This window comes from Aulonocara sp. 'chitande type north' Nkhata Bay, linkage group LG17 (assembly GCF_057382095.1).
Source record: "Aulonocara sp. 'chitande type north' Nkhata Bay isolate Kocher_YH1m ecotype deep benthic linkage group LG17, A_spYH_male_GT1.1, whole genome shotgun sequence".
NCBI classification, from domain to species: Eukaryota; Metazoa; Chordata; class Actinopteri; order Cichliformes; family Cichlidae; genus Aulonocara; species Aulonocara sp. 'chitande type north' Nkhata Bay.
The window spans coordinates 22182818-22202041 of NC_141360.1; the positions used below are offsets into that span (position 1 = coordinate 22182818).

At 41.2% G+C, this 19224-nt stretch overlaps 1 protein-coding gene across 6 annotated transcripts in view; it reads right to left on the reverse strand.

Moving 5' to 3' along the window:
• The window catches only part of abcc9 (ATP-binding cassette, sub-family C (CFTR/MRP), member 9), an 85177-nt gene that overhangs the window by 6677 nt on the left and 59276 nt on the right, over positions 1 to 19224 (reverse strand). For all 6 annotated transcript variants that reach the window (XR_015125798.1, XR_015125797.1, XR_015125799.1 and 3 more), the window contains 8 exons: positions 18959 to 19061; positions 18695 to 18808; positions 18280 to 18400; positions 14439 to 14569; positions 12717 to 12795; positions 6109 to 6217; positions 508 to 611; positions 284 to 417 (listed from right to left, as the gene is read on the reverse strand). Coding sequence is in view for 3 of the 6 variants with exons in the window: in XM_086269697.1 (XP_086125823.1) it covers positions 284 to 417; positions 508 to 611; positions 6109 to 6217; positions 12717 to 12795; positions 14439 to 14569; positions 18280 to 18400; positions 18695 to 18808; positions 18959 to 19061 (895 nt within the window). In the remaining 3 variants the exon portion in view is untranslated. The remainder of the gene's footprint in view (positions 1 to 283; positions 418 to 507; positions 612 to 6108; positions 6218 to 12716; positions 12796 to 14438; positions 14570 to 18279; positions 18401 to 18694; positions 18809 to 18958; positions 19062 to 19224) is intronic.

A 19224-nucleotide genomic window follows, 5' to 3' on the forward strand; every position in this document is an offset into this window, starting at 1 on the left:
CAGTCCAGTTATATGTATTTCAAGCTGTTTATGATGTCATGTCTCTCTTTACTGATGCCTTAGAAATAACCTGTTTTAACTAAAATTCATTCATTCATTCATTTTCTTTGCTTGCTTTGTTCATTTTTTGCTTCCTTCTCTAGTATTTTTGGGACAACTGGGGTTACATAAGTAAAATGAAACTGGCTGATGATAACATTTAATTACTATCCCACAAATATATCTCTATTAAGGAAAAAGCTTCTGTACATGATTGCACGAGATGCCATGAATAAGCACACACCGTAGCCATGTCTATAGATGCTGTGGCTTCATCCATGATGAAGATGCTGCTCTTTCTGACGAAAGCTCTAGCCAAACAGAAGAGCTGCCGCTGCCCAACGCTGAAGTTCTCTCCTCCTTCTGTCACGACAGCGTCTAAACACAAACACATCGATCAAGTACTCTACTTCAAAACTGACTTTTGGTGCAATAAGCTGCATTCTTTCTCGAGTTAAGTTTGCGCACCTAGTCCTCCAGGCAAAGCTTTCACCATGTTCTTAAGCTGAGCGATCTCTAGGGCCTCCCACAGTCGATCGTCAGTGCACATCTTCTCCGGATCAAGATTAAACCTGCAACAAGTAAACATCATTAACACAAAAAAAGCATATTTCTACCTCTCATGGACTGACCATAGATTTAATACACCACCTGCAGAGGCTGATAAAGACAGTGATGGACCCAAGACCAACAAAGACATCACAAATCACGAATGTGAACTGTTTCAGCAACTTTTACTGTCTTTTTAGTCTTGGGCAGCCAGGAAGGAAAGTGAGTCCTTTAAATGAATAAAAATGCCAAAAACACATCGAATGACTGATCAGCACAACACTTGCACGTTATGCACTTTTGCTGCCATTTCTATAGAGAGTCTAATGTCATGAAAAGAAGAAAAAGAAGAAGAAACATTCGGGAGCATGAATGGCTTGCTTGCTGGGCTAAGCTTTGCCTAATCCCTGTTTTGTTTAAATGAATTATATTTAATCTTATTTCATAGTGAGGACAACTGGCAGAAACTGATCCAAAGAATTCAGCCTCAGTCCAGTCAGTCTTTTGCCCAAATTACATCCAACATCATCCTCTTCTTTGGATGTTTCTGCCTTCTGTTCTGTTCTCTGTCAGGATGATCCCACACTGCTTGGGGATCTGGGAAGGCCGATCCATGACTGATAGTGTTCCACTGTGTTTTTCTATCCAGGTATTATTTTACTGCATTAAGAGTGTGTTTGGGATCGCTGTCACACTGAAAAAATAAAGCTTTTGCCAATCAGATGCTCCCAACACCACTGACCTGTAGTCGTGTTTCTTACAGATAATCCTTTCAGAAACTGCTCATCTGCTGCTTGACCTTCTAGTTCTTCTTCTGTCCCCAAATGTTTGAAAGACACATAGCACACCATGCCAAGATGAGAAAAATATCTATAAAAATATTTTATAGATTCAACTAAAGAAATGGCGCACGCGATGTGTTTTAGTGACAGGCTGTTAGTAACAAAGTGCCTAAACATAAATGTAAATTGGTTCTTTGCTAAGTTGTCTGGTATGTGTAGACACAACACTGGTTCATCCCTTCAGTTAGGTGTCTTTTATGTTTCAATGACTAATTGTTCAGTCCAAAAAACCCCAAAATGTTTCTCTGAAAATGATCAGGTACAAGGACTGGATTCAAAATGAGTAAAAAAGCAGCCAATGGCTAAAGAAAAGCTTTGGAAGACCTTCAGAAACACAATTTGTTATGTACATTCAGCTTCACCTTCCGCATTTTAACATCTTGCATGAATATACGGATGCACAAGCTGCCATAATGTTCCATATAACTCTCAAATGATCTTTTAGTCTTGCAGTAGACAGATCACATGTGTGTGCATTTTAAAATGTGATGAACAAAATGTGCATTTGGTGGACGCTACAGCTGATGGATCATTTCTTGGCTGCACTCTGAGCACAAAATATTCCAATTATCTAAACAGGACGAAGCAAAAATATTACTGACCTTTTCTAGATAGATGGAAAATGGAAATTTAACTTAAGACCCACTTAGTTAAATATGCCAAACAAGCAAAAGACGTCCTTGGATGACATCAGTGTTGTCAAAAGACCACAAAAGAAGTCATCCTTTTATGTCTAAATCTGGCTGAAAAGTGAAAAGTAAAAAAGGATTTTTTTCAGGCTGCTCATTACTTGGAGTAAATCTAATGTCAGCCATTCAGCAATAGCATAATGAGCAGTTTTCTGTTGATTATAACACCAAAAAATGATAAACTGGTACAGCAATCAAGCTGAAAACTGAGTTAAATTTGGCTCTAAAGTGAAGGTTAGTACTCGTCTACTCTTCATACTGCTTGTTTAAAAAAATTCAAAAACATCTTCATATTTTTATACATTCGATTGACAGCCACATAAATCATAAGTCAAGTTGACACTGTTGACACAAGTTGAATTGTCAGGCGCATGTCTTCAACAGGTTTTTGCAGAGTGGGCTGCAAGTTTGGAAGTTCGGGCCAAACAGGAAAAAGAAAGCAAACAAAGCGGTTTTAAATGATCATTGTTAAGATAAATAGAAGTAAAAGGCACTGAGTTCTAATGTTAAATAAGGAGAGACGAGGAGAGAAGGAGAAAATGGTAAAAAAGAAATAATTAAAAAGAAAGCTGTTCTGTTTATCCTTGTTTTGTGAGATGTTTATAAATAATGACATCGGCACATGTACAAGCAATCCCTGTGGGCCAAAAGCTCAATTTCAGGCATCTGTTTTTACTCGTCTCTGTATGCTGTTTTAGAGAGCTGACATCCCTAACATGGTCATCTTGGACATGGAAGCCACGCCCACCTCCTGGTTAAACCTTCTGCTTAAGAGGGGCAGCCAATAAAAAAAGTTACTGGGGTAAACTGAGGAACATAGGAACTAAAATCACTCATTTCAGACCGAAAATGAACTGAGAGGCTGTGAACAGCCAATAGAAGATTATTATTTGAAAATGTGAATCTAATAGAGTCCTACAACAAAAATAAGGAGCGTGTAGATAAACAGAATAGGTCCTGTTTGCATTTAAGAAGGTTAAAGGGTTAATATAACAATTAATTTCATGTTTGTTTTAAAACTGTGGCATTTCAAATAATTATAAATAATGCATTCATTACTACTTCTGTGTGTGTGTGTGTGTGTGTGTGTGTGTGTGTGTGTGTGTGTGTGTGTGTGTGTGTGTGTGAGAGCCGAACTGTGTGAGAGCATCTATGATAACAGTGTGAAGCAGTCACTGCCGACCATTCACCTCAGGCTTACGTTCACATAAACAAGAGCTGCTGAAAATGCCAAAACACAGACACACACTCACCGTCTCCCACTTTCACATACAATTATCTGGAGCAACATATCTGTCCAAACAAACAGCACATGCACTTTGTCTTTTATAACAAACAGAGTAACTTTATCATCTGGTAACACAAACACACAGAGGCTGCGAGTGTGTACGCACAAAACGGCGCTGAGTCCTTCATCTCTCCAGCGACCTCCTCGGTACGTGACGTCTGTGACAAAAGTCAGATTAGGTCCCGGCCAGAGTTCCCACTGCGTTCTCAACCGCTAACCCCACAGCTGGGACTTTGTGTCGTCATGTGACAAACATCTTTCGGGACAGAACTCAGACTACGATTTGGCAAAGAGGGTTTTTTTTCTCTCTTTCTGGTTAAGAGCTCACAATGAGGCGAGTCCGGGTTTTCCAAATCTGAGCGTGGTTAATCAAGCAGCGTGACACTCAGCTATGGAGGCTTAAAAGAGCCAGTGCTCTGATGACATGTTTAGATTCTGGTCCACTAACGTTTGTGGCAAACATCAGTGTTTCTGCATCAGACGAGAACAGGACACCCCCTAAACCGTCTGTGTAGATTTTTTTTAGTTTTTCAACTGTAATTTCAAGCCAGACAAACTCCTTCCACTGTTTCTGGTATCAATTTTCATCATCACAGTTTCTAAGAGTTGGACAAACATACCAGACGCGATATGCACTTGCTCTTGTGCATCTGCCGTGCATGCTGGATCAAATCTAGTGTGTCAAAACAGCCTGACTTAATTTCATCCTGGGCAAGTGGAGGCATGTGCACAGAGGTATATCTGGTGAGTGGAGCAGGTGCTGAGCCAAGGTTGTGTGGAAAAAACACAAATTCATGACAGCACAATGGAGTGCACCACGGTTCGGTTGTTTCCAGTAAAGGTTCTCCCTCAAACTCTGGATGTTCCAGTTGACTTTACTGTGATGTCAAGCGTTCTGGTTTTTTAAACTGCAGGGCGATAGCCAGCAGTCACACGGTCCGATCTGCGGTAAACAGCAGAGCACACGGCTCACCTGGTCATAACTGGACTCCAAGGAACAAATTTGCAGGAAGCCATTTGGACATAGACAAGAAATTTAAAGATTTGAATCTGGTATTTTTCTTTTATGGGCTGATTGAGGAAACTTTTTGATCATATCTTACGTTTCCCAAAATTATTCATCTAAATGCCCCCACATTAACAGGTTTATAGGAACAAGCAAGTATTAACCACAAACCCACAAAAAAAACACAAAAGACTACAGCGAGTACAAACAATGGACCATCATGGTCCCCGTGTAGTCTAGGTGTGGACCTGCCTCTCTGCTAGTGTATGAAATGAAGTGGTGGGTGTGGCTTCTAGAAGTCCTGGCCTGGCACACCTGCTACTCATCACCAATCAACGTCATATTTAAGCTGGGTCTCGAGCCTTGGGTGATGCCTGACTGTTCTCCCCCAGTACAGTTAGAATTGCTGAGGCTGTTTGAAATACCAAGCTGATCGTGACTACTTTGCTCATACTCACTGTTTGATCTTCTCTCTGAGCTAGAAGCCAGACACCTGAAAGGCAAGTCAGACCCCCACCAAGCCCACCCAATTAAGTGTATTCATGTTTTGTTCTTTGAAAACTGAAGAGGAGAGGTGTTTCGAGAGACAAACAGTTCGAATCCCTGCCCTAAAAAAACAGGATTACTTACCTGAAGTTCCTTATATTCCAGATGGAATTAATCACAGCTGGATTTAGCTGAAGACTGTTTAGTTTTTAACCCTTTGACTGTGTCATGTGCTTGAGTCCTGAGTGTGAACCTTAACATCCAAGACTAAAAAGCGAAGCCAACATGAAAATGTCTTAAATCTGGATTATTTTTTATGGCCACAAGGGGGCGACTTTTGTGGCTGCCAAGAGGTTTGCACAGCTCTAAATCGGCTGACAGATTCCCAGATATTTATCCCCAGATGCCACATTGGAGGTGGTCCTGAAGGTCATACACTCACTATTAATCATGTGGTTCATCACATGTGTGCTATTGATGTCAAGGAGCAGGTGGGGTTGGATTACCTGGGAAGAGATCTCAAGACTAGTGTTGCTGCTGCTGTTCAACAACAGATGTTCGCAGTGGACATAGATGGCCTCCTTTACTTGTCTCTGACACCATCTGTCTAGTCTGTCCAATATGTGAGTGCTGGCAGCCTCAAAAGAGTGACAATTTATCTTTTACATGCAGGTGCACAGCTTAGTCTCGTCCCAGTGGGGTTGGCTCTCCTAAATTGTGCCGTGCATTTGTGGAGTGTTGGTTTGGTTTCTGCATTTGGTTTGTCGAGTTTCTGTTTGGGTGATTAGTCCTTGTGATAAACCATTTCTGATGTGCATCGCAACATTTTTTGTGTATATAAGAAACTTTTTAGAGAACCAAACAACAGTCAAAGTTTCTGTTCACCTTTAGCAGATAACTACTGGTTCAAATCTTGGAGATTTGAATTAAAGCTCTGTAAACAAATCTTATTCAGATTTTGTTGATGTTAACCTTTGCTGTTACCTCTCTTTACCTTTTAGGTAACCGATTTGGAAGTACGGACCACAGAGAGCACAAATTATAGTTCTGATTGGTAACACAAGAATAAAATTATAAACAGCAATCTCTGGGAAGGAAAACATGGCGAGGAACCAGATCCTAAGGCTTTACATAATAAGTCTTCAAAAAGACTTTTTAAAAAAGAATATAGTCAAGTTCTCTGTAGGCATGTTAATCACGAGTGTTTACCTTATTGATCCACTAAATAAGACAGGGTCCTGGAGGATGATTGAAAGTCGAGACCTGAGAGTCTGTAGAGGAAGCTTACAGATGTCAATCCCATCTATGATGATCTTTCCTGCAAATAAGCAAAACACTGTGTTCACATTCCAGGTAGTTTTACAGCCACCAACACTCCTCTCATAACAGAAAAATAACAGTTAAATTATCCAGTACAGCTTTCTTCTGAACTTTCTATATCTACAGCTCATGAAGTTCATTTATAGTGGCACTTGAGGCGTCCTGTTCTCACTGCGACCTTCTCCTGAATACTACCAAAAAACACCCATTCTGCATCAGCTGCAGGAATAGAGTTCAAGCTGCTTTTCCTTCTGTTTAATCTGGAAATCTCACGGCTGCATTATAAGACAAATCACCAAAGCTTGGTGACATCACACCAGCAGGTGTGATGTCACTTTTCCCATGGGCCTCTCACCAGGAGGATGACATCAGCCAGTATAAACTAACTGTTAAGCATCAGTTCACTTAATCAAGTACAATTTATTTTAATCTTTATTTATATTTTTGGCAGCCAGAGTTGGCACCTCGTTTTATGCCACAGTGAAACATAGATGCATTTTGCTAATCAACTAATAGTTAATAACTCATGTTTACCCATCGGCTCAAACATTGTAGTTTCTGTCTTACAAAAATGACATAATTAAAAATCAGTAGACCAGGTGATGTCTCTTACTCAATATTTTATGTTAAAGATGCACTATGGAAAAACGTTGCTGCACAACCGCAGCACGGAAAAATGATTGGGATGTTTACAGTGAATGTGCAACGTTGTTGCTTTGAAATGGCTGTTGAGGTCTGCAGCCATCAGTCAGTTACCATCTTTAAACTGACTTTGCTGCATCAAGGTGGTGATAAAGCAGTAATAAATCCGTCAGTGTGCCATCAGTTCCCCATCAGCGTGCAAGCAAATCAAGTCAAGTTAGCAATCTGTGATAAATCATCAAAAATTGCAAACCTGTTGCTGTCGACGTAAACAGAAATTCAACTGAACTACAAACAACCAGAGTTGGGTCAGAACCTCATAGATTGGAAATTTCTTTGCATATGGTGACGTAGTTGTGGTAAGCTGGAGATTTTAATTGGAAAATGACACAGATGCTCAGAAACCTTGTTTTTATAAAGGAACATAACCAGAATGGAAACCAGCTGAGTCCCCGATTGCAGAGAAACGTGTCACGGAGGATTTGCACTCATCAGCACAAACTTGTATAGGTTTGCTTTAATTAAACCACCTTTTCTCCTAAAGCTCTTTCATGTGGACACGATGAACGACCCTGAACAAATGTTTTTGTTCAGCTGAACACAATGTTTTATTTTCAGGGTGATGAAATCAAGAATGTTCTGTACAGCTCACTCAGAAGAGCAATCACCAGGAAGGTGCTCTGCTTTTATTTCACTGCTTTATAAGGAAATGTTGCTGACACAATGGTCTTAAATTTACAGTTAAATGAACTGTCTTCCCAGCTGTGTGTGTGAGTGCATGGAAAAAGTGACTGTGTAATCTCACCCCTGTCTGAATAATCTGTCTAGGAGCAGCCGTCATCAGCCAGAGTGAAAACAGAGTGGTACGATTACGACTTGCTTTCAAAATGCAATAACTAAAACAGACAGCTTTAGGACTTTATTTCTGCCCTCTTGAAGGAACATGTCTAGAGCCTGGAAACGAGTGCAGGAGAATGGGTCGAGCCTTTTTGTTATGTCCTTATGCTAGTTCTTTGATACAAGAGTCTACTTCAGGTTCTCTTAAAACAAGGCATGCGAAGAACAAAAAGGCCTTCAGATTTGCACTTAGCAGGACTCGCACGAGTGTTTAAAAAGAGCTGAATAAATATTTCCTCCAACATATACATAGTACTGCAGTAGTGGCTGATGACTGAACACCTTTTAAAGGAATAATTTACAATAAGAAGTGCTTTAGTTCTAACAAAACACACTGCAATATCTATCGTCATTTTGTCTCTGGGACTCAGTCACCTTAAATACTTTTATTACTGCTCACTCTGACAGATCATTTATAGCATATTGAATTTATAAAAGTAACTCTATTACAGTTTTTCTCGATTGCTTAAACACTATAACCAGGCCTCTAAATTAAAATTTCAAAACCGTAACGCTACTGTTCAAAAAGCTCACCCATTTCCCTGAACTATAAACACTATTCCCTGCTTTGACACATGACTCAAATTTGGTGAACTGTTACTGCAAAACTCTACACACAAATCCCTACATTTTACAGTGCTTACACCATGTAGTCATTTAGAAAGCACTAGCATGCAATAATGTTAACTTAAGTCAGCATAGCTTGAGCTCAATTAGCACACAATTAACCAGGTGGAAACACTAGGAGTCAAAATTTAGCACACACCAATCAGAACCTGCGATGGATAGATAAAAGGGCCAAAGTCAGCTCATTCAGGTTTGAAACAATGGATCCAAAGAGATGCAAAGGAAGAGGACGTGGTGAAGGAGGAGGACGTGGTGAAGGAGGAGGACGTGGTGGAAGAGGAGGAGGACGCGGTGAAGGAGGTGGAGGTGGAGAACGACGGCGACAAGGAAGGGGAAGAGCAAGGGCAAGAAGACAGTCAGTCTCGGATGAAATTCGAGCCACTTTAGTTGACCATGTCCTTGTCCATGGGATGACTATGAGGGAGGCTGGGCAACGAGTACAACCAAATTTGAGTCGCTTCACTGTTGCCTCCATCATCAGAACCTTCAGGGAGGAAAACAGGTAGGTGTACTTGCAGTAAGACTGCTTTGTACAGTAACGTTTAAGTTACTGAACTTATGTGTCTTGAGTTTCAGTATGTTTCCATTATTTGCCTGTAAAATGAATGTGTGACAGTTACAGTAATGAGTGCTTCTATTTTTGTAGGACACAGAGACGACCACCTGGTGGAGGCAGGTTAAGGCTTTTGTCGGAGGAGCAAGAGAGGGAACTTGTAAACATGGTAATTGCAAATAATGTAATCCGCCTGCAAGAGATTCAAAGGAGAGTGATTGAGGATGATCATCTTTTTCGAGGTATAAATGCCATCAGCCTCTCCACAATTGACCGCATCCTCCGAAAGAATCAATTCCGGATGAAACAGGCATACCGAGTCCCTTTCGAACGAAACTCTGACAGAGTGAAAAACCAACGTGTGGAATATGTTCAGGTATGAGTTTTGATACTGTATAAAGTATTGTGTACCATCACAGCATGGCAGTTTATGCTGCCATTTCAGCACTCTTGAACTGTGGTTCAGGGTACCGATTGACTCTACTGTGTTATGTGTTCTGCAGAGAATCTTTGAGATTGAAGGACGGCCTGTTCCCCATGAAATAATCTTTGTGGATGAGGCAGGTTTTAACCTGACCAAAAGAAGGAAAAGGGGGTGGAACATAATTGGCCATCGGGCTATTGTAAATGTCCCTGGTCAGCGTGGGGGGAATGTCACTATGTGCGCAGCCATCAGCCAACAAGGGGTACTCCACCGCCATGCCGTACTAGGACCCTATAACACTATGCTTCTCCTTGCTTTTCTTGATGGTTTAAGACAACATATGTTCCAGCTGGACTACAGGGAACCAGCACAGCCAGAGCAGCCTCACTACGTTGTTGTGTGGGATAACGTCAGCTTCCATCGCGCTGCTCTGGTTCGTGACTGGTTTACCAATAACCCAAGGTTTTCTAATATCTTTCTGCCTGCATACTCTCCCTTTCTAAACCCGATAGAGGAGTTATTTTCGGCATGGCGGTGGAAAGTGTATGACCGAGAACCTTATGTCCGTGTTCACCTCCTTCAGGCCATGGAAGAGGCCTGCCTAGACATATCAGTAGATGCATGCCAGGGGTGGATCAGGCATGCAAGAGGATTTTACCCCCACTGCCTGGCTGGGGCCAATATAGCCTGTGATGTGGATGAGATTCTCTGGCCTGACCCAGACCAAAGACAAGATGCTGAGGTGGGATAATGTTTCTGGTGTGTGTTGTACTGTATAGTACATGAATGACAATGTGCCACTGTACATACATTGGTTGCGTCTTTTGTGTTTATCATGTGACAAGGGTTTTGAAGGGGAGAACCATAAGCAACCTATTTGTTTTGGAACTATTGTTTTGAATTAATTGTACCAGTGTGCAAAACTCTGTTGTAGTGTGTGTGTTTTTGAGGGCTTGTGTTTGATGTCTGAGGGCAAAGTTTGGTTTTTCAGCAGGAGTGAATAGTTTTGGGTGTAGAGCTTCATTTTGACCTGGAAATAGGATGTTTGGGAAATTGAGTGAGATGTTATGGATTTGTGTTTACTGTTGTGAGGATATGAGGCGTAGTTTCAAGAAATGTGTTTTAGCAATCGAGAAAAACTGTAAGCTTGTTCAAGTCGTATTTGGGTCTATAAATATCATGGACAGCTTGAATCCACATAACAAGCATCTCAGATTCAGGAGGAGCAATCCAGCTTCGGTTCTAGTTGTGGAACAGTGGAACAGCTCTTTACTGTCAGGAAACTTCTGGAGCAGTCATGAAGTTTGACAGTCTAGTCTACATGTGTCTGGTATACTCCTGCAGTACTGTGTACCACAGTGTTGTTACGAGCCATCAGGTCATATAACCAAAATCATGTCTCCTTCCTCTCTCCCACACAAAGTCAAGAATGCTTTTTGGTATCTGGTATTGGTGCTGGTATTCACCAGGGTTTCCCTTGGTCCCCGATCCTACCTGTGATATTCAGGACATTGTTAGTATCAGCTTGGAGCCCATTGTGTTCTCAGAACTGCCTTAATTTCTCGTGGCACAAATTCAACCAGGTGCTGCATTCCTCAGAGCTGCTACAGATTTATCAGCTGCTCATCCATAATGTGAATCTCCTGTTTCTCCACATCCCAGAGGTGGCTACTGGACTGAGATCTGGTCACTGTGAAGGCCATTAGAGTACAACTGATTTCAGCTTTGTGACCTGGGGCATTATCCTACTGAAGCAGCAACAATACTCAGGTGGGCTGTGGTGTTTAAATGCCATTCACTTGGTACTAAAAAACCCCCACACCATTACACCACCAGCAGCCTAAACCATCAATACAGGACAAGACAGAGCCACACTTTCATGCCATTTACACCAATTTTGATCCTATCATCTGAATGTCACAGCAGACAACTTTGTTCCAATCTTGTGTTGTCCAGTTTTTGCACAAATTGTGTAAAGTGTAGCTTCAAAGACTGATTACCAACATGTTAGAATCAATCTCAGACACGGAGCAATACATCCCTTTGCAGCAGGGTTCTCCACTCATCTGCTTACCAGCTGGCTGTATTCTGGATATTTTCCCATATAAGAAGCAAAGCTGGAGAGGCAGCAGTGACATCACTATCTGTGGAAGAAGTTCTGTTTCAGATCTATGAGGTTCTGACTGGAGCCTGAATCTAATAATAATAATAATAATAATGGATACTTTATTGATCCCCATGGGGAAATTACTTGTTTTTCTCTGCATTTGACCCATTCACTCAGTGAAGCAGCGGGCAGCCCACTAAGCAGGCGCCCGGGGAGCAGTGTATAGGGACGGTACCTTGCTCAGGGGTACCTCAGGGTAACCGTTAAGTGGATTCGAACCGCCGACCTTCCGATCACTTTACCTACTGAGCTATCCCTGCCCCCAATCTAAGTAGTGAATGTGACTTTCTGTTTACATAGACAGCAACAGATTTTCCCTCATTTCTAAAAGTCGATTTATTCTGACAAAGAAACTCCATGAAAGTGCCAATTTGAAATCAGTCTGACTCAGTCTGACTCAGTCTGACGAGTGGTTACAGACCTGATCTTCATCTTCAAAGACAACAAGATCTAGATCAATTCTAGCGAGAAATAAAAGATACTCCACACTTCTGCATCCTAAAGAAAGTGTTGCATTATTTATTCTAAGTGGGACCACAGTGTACAAAATAAACATAAAAAACTGAGCAGCTGAGAGCAAAATCTCTTTTATGCAATCACCGAAGCTGCCCCTGCTGGCCATTAGGAAGACTGCAAGATTCAGAGGCAACAGCTTCTTTTCTGAGACTAAATCCATCTTTTATAAACAGTCTCACAACAGCTTTCCATCAACCAAAGAAGAAAAAGAAATAAAGAAAGAAGGGCAGAAGGGGATGTGGAAATCATGAATCCACTCAAAACCTCACGAAAAAGTAATTAAATCTCACATAATAGTTTAATTTTACTCTTGAAAATCTGTAAATCCTCCTGTCAGGAACATCTTTTGAAGGGCAAGTTTTTTTATTTTGTAAGTGACTCAGAGGAAACTGGAAACCAAAAACGGGGACCATAACAGCGTGATTGTTTTTGCCTTTTGGGTCAAGTAGAACCTTGGGTCAAGAGCTACTCACAGAAACAACCCCGAGGGAAATCTTTCCGCAAAGTTTCCAAACAGAACACGATTATCTTAATGAGACATAAACATACCGAACCAGAGAAAAACAGGGAGGCTCCAGGGACAGGAAGAAAAGCTTGAAGATGAAAGAAGTGGAAAAAAACAACGTGCTCTCTCCTTGTGAGGAGAGCTAACAGCATGACAGGAGACTCACCCTCAAAAATATCCACCATGTTGAAAAAAGCCAACGACAGAGAAGACTTCCCGCTGCCTGTGCGGCCACAGATCCCCACCTGAGGAGAGAAAAACCAATAAGCTTCACTACGCTTGATGCTGCTGTGAGACATCAGACACCTGTGTGATAACAGGGTAGCAGCTACATGCTGTGCGTGGATGGAGCTTGGTGACCAAGTGTCATTTTACAGTTTATTAGAGGCATGTGGCTGTGAGTTCAAAGAAAGCTCCAGCAACATCACACTCCACACTTTAAAACAAAGTTCACCTTAGGAAAGGATCAGCGAGGCTACACAGGTCTGAATTACTAAGCACTCCAAAGCACATTTAATTATGTCCTTATAGGTATCCTACTGTACTGGAGGTGCGTTTTTATGTAACACAACCATTTGGATACGTAAGCACGTCTACTCTGAATAAAATACATGCCAAGCATAGACTGTGTATAGAAGATGGATGTAGCAACTGCAAAATATTACCCACGGATTTTTGCACTCTGGTTTTTAAAACCTCTGTGTTTGGGGCTAGTTCGATTTTTATTTCATAGGCACGTGTAGCCGTAGTTCAGAGGGAAGAGTGCTAAGCTAGTTAGCCAGTTCCATACATAAACTCTCAGGGTACAATGTACAGCAACGCATGTTTGCCTGTTATTCCTGAGAAACAGTAACAGGAGAATTTTACTTTGCACAGGAAAGTATGTGGTAATTTACTTAGTTTGCAACATGAACTAGATGCAGTTCACTAACCAAGCTTACTAATGTTTTAATAATAATAATAATAGATTGCATTTATATAGTGCTTTTCTAGGCACCCAAAGCGCTTTACAATTCCACTATTCATTCACTCTCACATTCACACACTGGTGGAGGCAAGCTACAGCTGCCCTGGGGCAGACTGACAGAAGCGAGGCTGCCATATTGCACCACTGGCCCCTCTGGCCAACACCAGTAGGCGGCAGGGTGAAGTGTCTTGCCCAAGGACACAACGACCAGGACAGAGAGAGCAGGGGGATCGAACCGGCAAACCTCCGGTTACAGATGAGCTTTGCAACCCCCTGAGCCACGATTGCCCCATTTTGTCTTTTTCTGACTCTAAAAAAAATCACAACTCAAATAGGTGTAACACGGACTCTCTCCACTTTTGGAGTTTTGGAGGAGGTGCTCAGAGTCTAACAACAGACTTTGAGGAAAATGAAAAGGAGTTGCTTTCCAACCAAGAATCATTCAGGGGTTTTAAACTGCTCCGGTCCTTCCAGTCATTACTGTGAGTAAATATTCTCTACCCCCTGAACTTCCCATTGGGCCTCTTGGGAAAATTTTCTCCTGATTGTATGACACTGCTTTTTCATTGCAGTGTTAAGTGAGGCCCACGGTTCCTTGCAAACCTCTGTGACTCACTGCTCCTGCAGACATAACTTAAGAAAAGGTATGCTGCATAACATGGACATGTACGCCAGTGTCAGACCTCTGAGTGAAGAAGAACTCTGTAAAGTCCCTGTGGGCTGTCTTATATTAAGGGACAGGCACTTAAAAATTGATGAAAATAAAATTGTATTGATGGTAGACTTAATGGGAGCTTTGCCTCCGCACATCCAGCATTAACTGACTTTATTAACTTTAGGAAATCTAGTTCCACCATCCTACCAGATGAAAACTCCTGAATGATTGAATGATTCCATTCTTCTCACAGAATCAGTATTTACCTTCTGGCCTGGTTTGATGTATGCGTTTACGTGTTTGAGCACCGGTTTGAGCATTGGGTCGTAGCGCACACACAGGCCCTGGATCTTTATCTCACCGTCCTGGGGCCAGTTCTCAGGGACCTGAGAGGCATCTGTAGGGAGAGACACAGAAGGTGGTTTATTCCTCTCTTTTTTTAAAACTTTAATTCTTACTCACTCTCAGACCCTTCAGACCAGAAAACAGCTCTTGAAGTTTAAGAACACCACAACAAAAAGCAGACCTCTTACAGCTGCTACTGTCTATGTTACAGTCCTGGATGGTGTAAACAGGAGCTATAGACCATGTCATAACACCACAGATAGGAGACTTTGCCCATAGATGGGACTGGGTGTGCTCAGGATGGTATGGGTGAAAGCCAGTGGACCTTTTACTGAAATTCTGATTATATGCCACAGGATTTTACTGCTAAGTAGCCTGCAGTTTTTGAACGATTCAGACTCTATCCAGTACTCTATCTGATAATGACACTAATTTTTGCCTCAAGTTGTAGCTTTTTGAGGCTTCAGAACTCAGTTGGCATCAGTCTCTGTAAGCATTGGTAAACTATAACAATTCCTTTAAAACTCGATTTGTGTTTGTTTCTTTGGATAAGGTTTCTGTTATTGTTAGTATGTAGTTTTCTTTTCACACAGTTGTTGACAATTTCCTATTTTATCCATTGTCTATGGTTTATTTTCCAGATTTCAGTTCTTAGCTTCAGTTACTGTTGACTTTAGGATTGTGTGTAGTTCCCCTTTGTGTTTCCATTCTGTTCCTTTTTCTGTCTCATCTATTTTTCTTCCTTATATCTGTCTAGTTTCTTTAGTTTCTTTAGTTACTTCCTGTCTTTACTTTGAAAGTTCAGTTTTCCCTTGTGAAGAGTGTTTCGTCCTTTCTCTACACTCACAGATTCATTGATTGTCTTCAACTGTGTTTTGGTTCCCGCCTGTTTCCTCTTTCAGAAAGCACTTATGATGCTTTTACACCTGCTGTGTTTAGTCCATTTAAATTGAATTCTACTTATTTTTCCTCGATGGTGCAGTTCATTTGTGCAGATGTGAACACAGTAATCGCACTCAGGTGTAAAACAACCCCACTAAGATCCTTTGTAGTAAGGATCTTAGTGGGGTTGGTGAAAAACCAATCATCTATGATGTAAACGTGATCCGACCTCGATCTGAACCAACTAAGAGGTGCACACTGCAGGTCTAAGCTAAAAAAACAAACAAACTTCCCTTTGCCTCGTATGCTTTGAATTCTGGAATGTGGAAAGGTACTATAAATGTGCAAAAGTCAGTATGGACTAGCAACTAGGTGAAATGAATGTGAATTCTCGATGTTCTCCAATAATCCTGATCATAGCACCTTATTCCCATATTTACTTTTGTTGCCCACATCTGCACATCTGGCCAATAAGCGGACTGAACATTCTCAAAGTTCACTTGAATTTTTTCTCTGCATGAAAAACAAACAAAATAAGCTATAAATTTATAAACTCATCGACTGATTCAGACAAGACTGAATGAACCGCAGGTATGAAATTGCCCTTAGGTGTAGAAGAAAGTGTTACAGAAGGACCAGTCCATTTACCGTACCTTCAGCTTGGGTTTCTCTGTGTTTTCTAAAGAAGTATTCCTACTGTTTCCTGGATGCTTTGCTCTCTGCTAATTCTTACATTATAGAACTTTGTTATTTAATCAGCCTCAGATGCTCATCTTATGTTCAGTTTTTGTCACCTAAGTCCTGCATTTGAGTCCACAACCCTGAACACAAAGTGGTTCATGACAGGAACACGATCCCTGGGCAGAGATGTGTATAATCACCCGCAGAGGGCAATCACAGCCAGAGTGACTGCGCCTCAGGTTTTGTTTTTTGTTCTTTTACACGTCTTTGCTATAATATTGTAGCCAAATTTCATTTGCTTATTTACAACTGATTATTAATTCATTTTGATCACTTTTGCACATGTTTGTTACAATTCTTTCCTCCCTGGTGTTTTTATGCTCCGTTATTTAGCCTCTGTCTCTTTCACATCTCATTTTGTTGTTGGTGCTACATATGCACTAAAACAGGGGCATGCTGACTTTTTGGGCCATGGCTGTGTGTTCCAGTAGTGCTACTAATGCACTGAGGAAAAGGTCAAGAGGCTCTGGGGGGCTAACAGCTAACCTCTGTATTCCAACATGCTCACAATTAATATGGTAGCATGTTACAGTTTAGAAGATGTAGTTCTGATCAAGTTTACTTTGCTGTGTTAGCGTGCTGTTTGTTTTGGTCATAAACCAAGGGGACTGTTTTAACTGAAACAAAAAGATGAAGAAAAAAAACGCTCTCCAGTTACAGTAAACAATAAAACCGCTGCTGGGCAATTATTCATATTTTAATATCAGTTATGATTTTGGCCTCCAACAGTCAACTAAAGAAAATAAAGAAAATATTTGCGTGTTAGCAGTCCTATGACATGCTACAAAAAAGCTGAGTCTGCGTCCTGCATTGATCATATTACTGCACTGAAAGGTAAGGATTTCATAGTCCTGCTTTTAGCTTACTCCTCCTTTATCCTCCTTTATCAGTTTGCTGGAAGCTTCCATGATGTCAGTGAGGACTTTGGTTTTGTGGGTCATTTACTGTAAGAAAAAGACTTCAGTGGAAAACTCAATCAGATGGATGATGCTCATATGAGATACAGACAGAGAGCCAGTTCTTAACTGGACTTTCCTTTGTTTCAGTTTTTTTTTTGTTTAAATTTGAGATAAAGTATTTTCTCGTTCCATCGTGCCTCCTTTTTTATCCCTTCACTTTCTATCCATTCATCAAGCTCAGGAATTGTTTTTGTTATGTTTCCCAAAATACTGTAGCTGCTCTGCCTCGGAGAAATGTTCTTTGGCTGACCAGTGAAACATTTTCCCGTTTTGTACAACATGTAAAATAGTTTGGTTGGGTTTGGTTAGGTTTAATTTTGGCCTGGCTAGGCATTAGTACTCTCAGTGTACTATGCTATTGATTGATTAAATAATGAAGTGTTCATGTTTTGCCATCTCTTCAACTGGGGAAAAAAAGATGCCAGCAGCTTTTGCATTTCGCCATAGAAACAGTCCATAAACCCAAACACACAATTTCTGGAGTCATAAGCAAAAAAGATAAAACTATGAAAAAGGTTTTACACACATACACTCACTGAACACAGTGAACCTACTCACATCACATGCATACTGTACAGTCACAGTCCACTCCATTCCTTTGGCAAATAACCATACATAGATCTGTGTGTGTGTGTGTGTGTGTGTGTGTGTGTGTGTGTGTGTGTGTGTGTGTGTGTATCATGTGTAACATCAGATGTCTAAATGTGTTTACAAAGTCCACAGTTTGTGCCATTGCACTGCAGATGCAATTTTATCACACTTTTATATACTGATGCTGCTGGTGGAGATCTAAAGACATACTCCGCCATGTTTAGGCCACATTTTTCCATCAAAGACGTCAAAGCTGAGCAGTAAATAGACACCAAAGGCCCAAAGGTTTGCTGGAGGAACTGTGGAAACCACAGTGCAAACCACTCGCATGTTTACTGGGATTGTCTGGTTATTAAAGGCTGCTGGAGACGGATGTGGAGGGCACTGCAAGGCATTTTTGATTGTATAATTCCCCCACAAAGTAAGTTTATATATTTTAGGTCTATACCTCCAGAAAGGATGAAAAGAGGAGTAAGTTCTTAGAAAGACTCTGATTAAGAAGAGCTTATGATGAATACAGGGATGTAAATCACAATAAACATTTACAAAATGTTGCTATATCTGCTCCATCAGCCTAACACTGAGTTACCCATAGAGCCCTCGTAGTTCTCAGACTCTGTGCTGAGGAAGCTGTTGACCTTCTTCACAGCTGCCATCTGAACCTCGAGGTCTGCCAGGTTTCTCACAACCCAGTTCAGGTAGTTGGTGACCTGCACAGAGGCATTTTTGTAGCATGGAGATCAAATTTATACGTCAGCATCACTTTGAATGAATCTTTACACAGACTTATTACACAGCACAAATGATCCATTAAATAGTAATTAATATAATTTAAACTCAGCTTGTTTGTTCTGCCGCGTAACCCCGCGTCAATTTAGGTTTGAAAAACTTGCTTTTAAAACACAGTAATTTAAATTAGTGTCTAACTACGAATGGAGGGCAACTCACTGACTGAATAAAGAGTAAAAAAAAGATAATAACTGTACATAAAAGAGAAAACGCACAGTGAGGGCGTAGGTAAGGCCCAGGCCCACCAGACCTCCGGGATGAAGCCCGTAATGGAAACTCCATATTGAAGCTGCCGCCGCTGCCAGTACAATCACTGCTCCAAGGTAGTCCTGCAGAGACATCAGGAAACAAAATATCACTAATACAACATATTCATAACAAATCCCAACCCGCAGCAAAAGCTTCAGATCTTCTCTCTCTCATATTTATATAACCAAACACTTTCTCCTCTTCTGAGTCCGATGAAAAGAGTTTCTCACCGTTCTGACCTCGAGCCAGCGGTTGGCAGCAGACAGAAACAGGTACGCTGTGTTGTTGGTGTCGGTCAGCTCCAGCATGCGCTGTTTGAACCGAGCCTCGTGTCTGCAGCAAACATGTAATTGAACAGAAGACACATCAGTTGTTTAACGGCTTCACCAATGCACTGAACTGCTGGTGCCCTCCTGCCTTTGGCTTTTGATCACTTGCTGACATCATCTTCCCCTAAATCCTCAATAATGAACACAAACAATAAACTCACACAGGG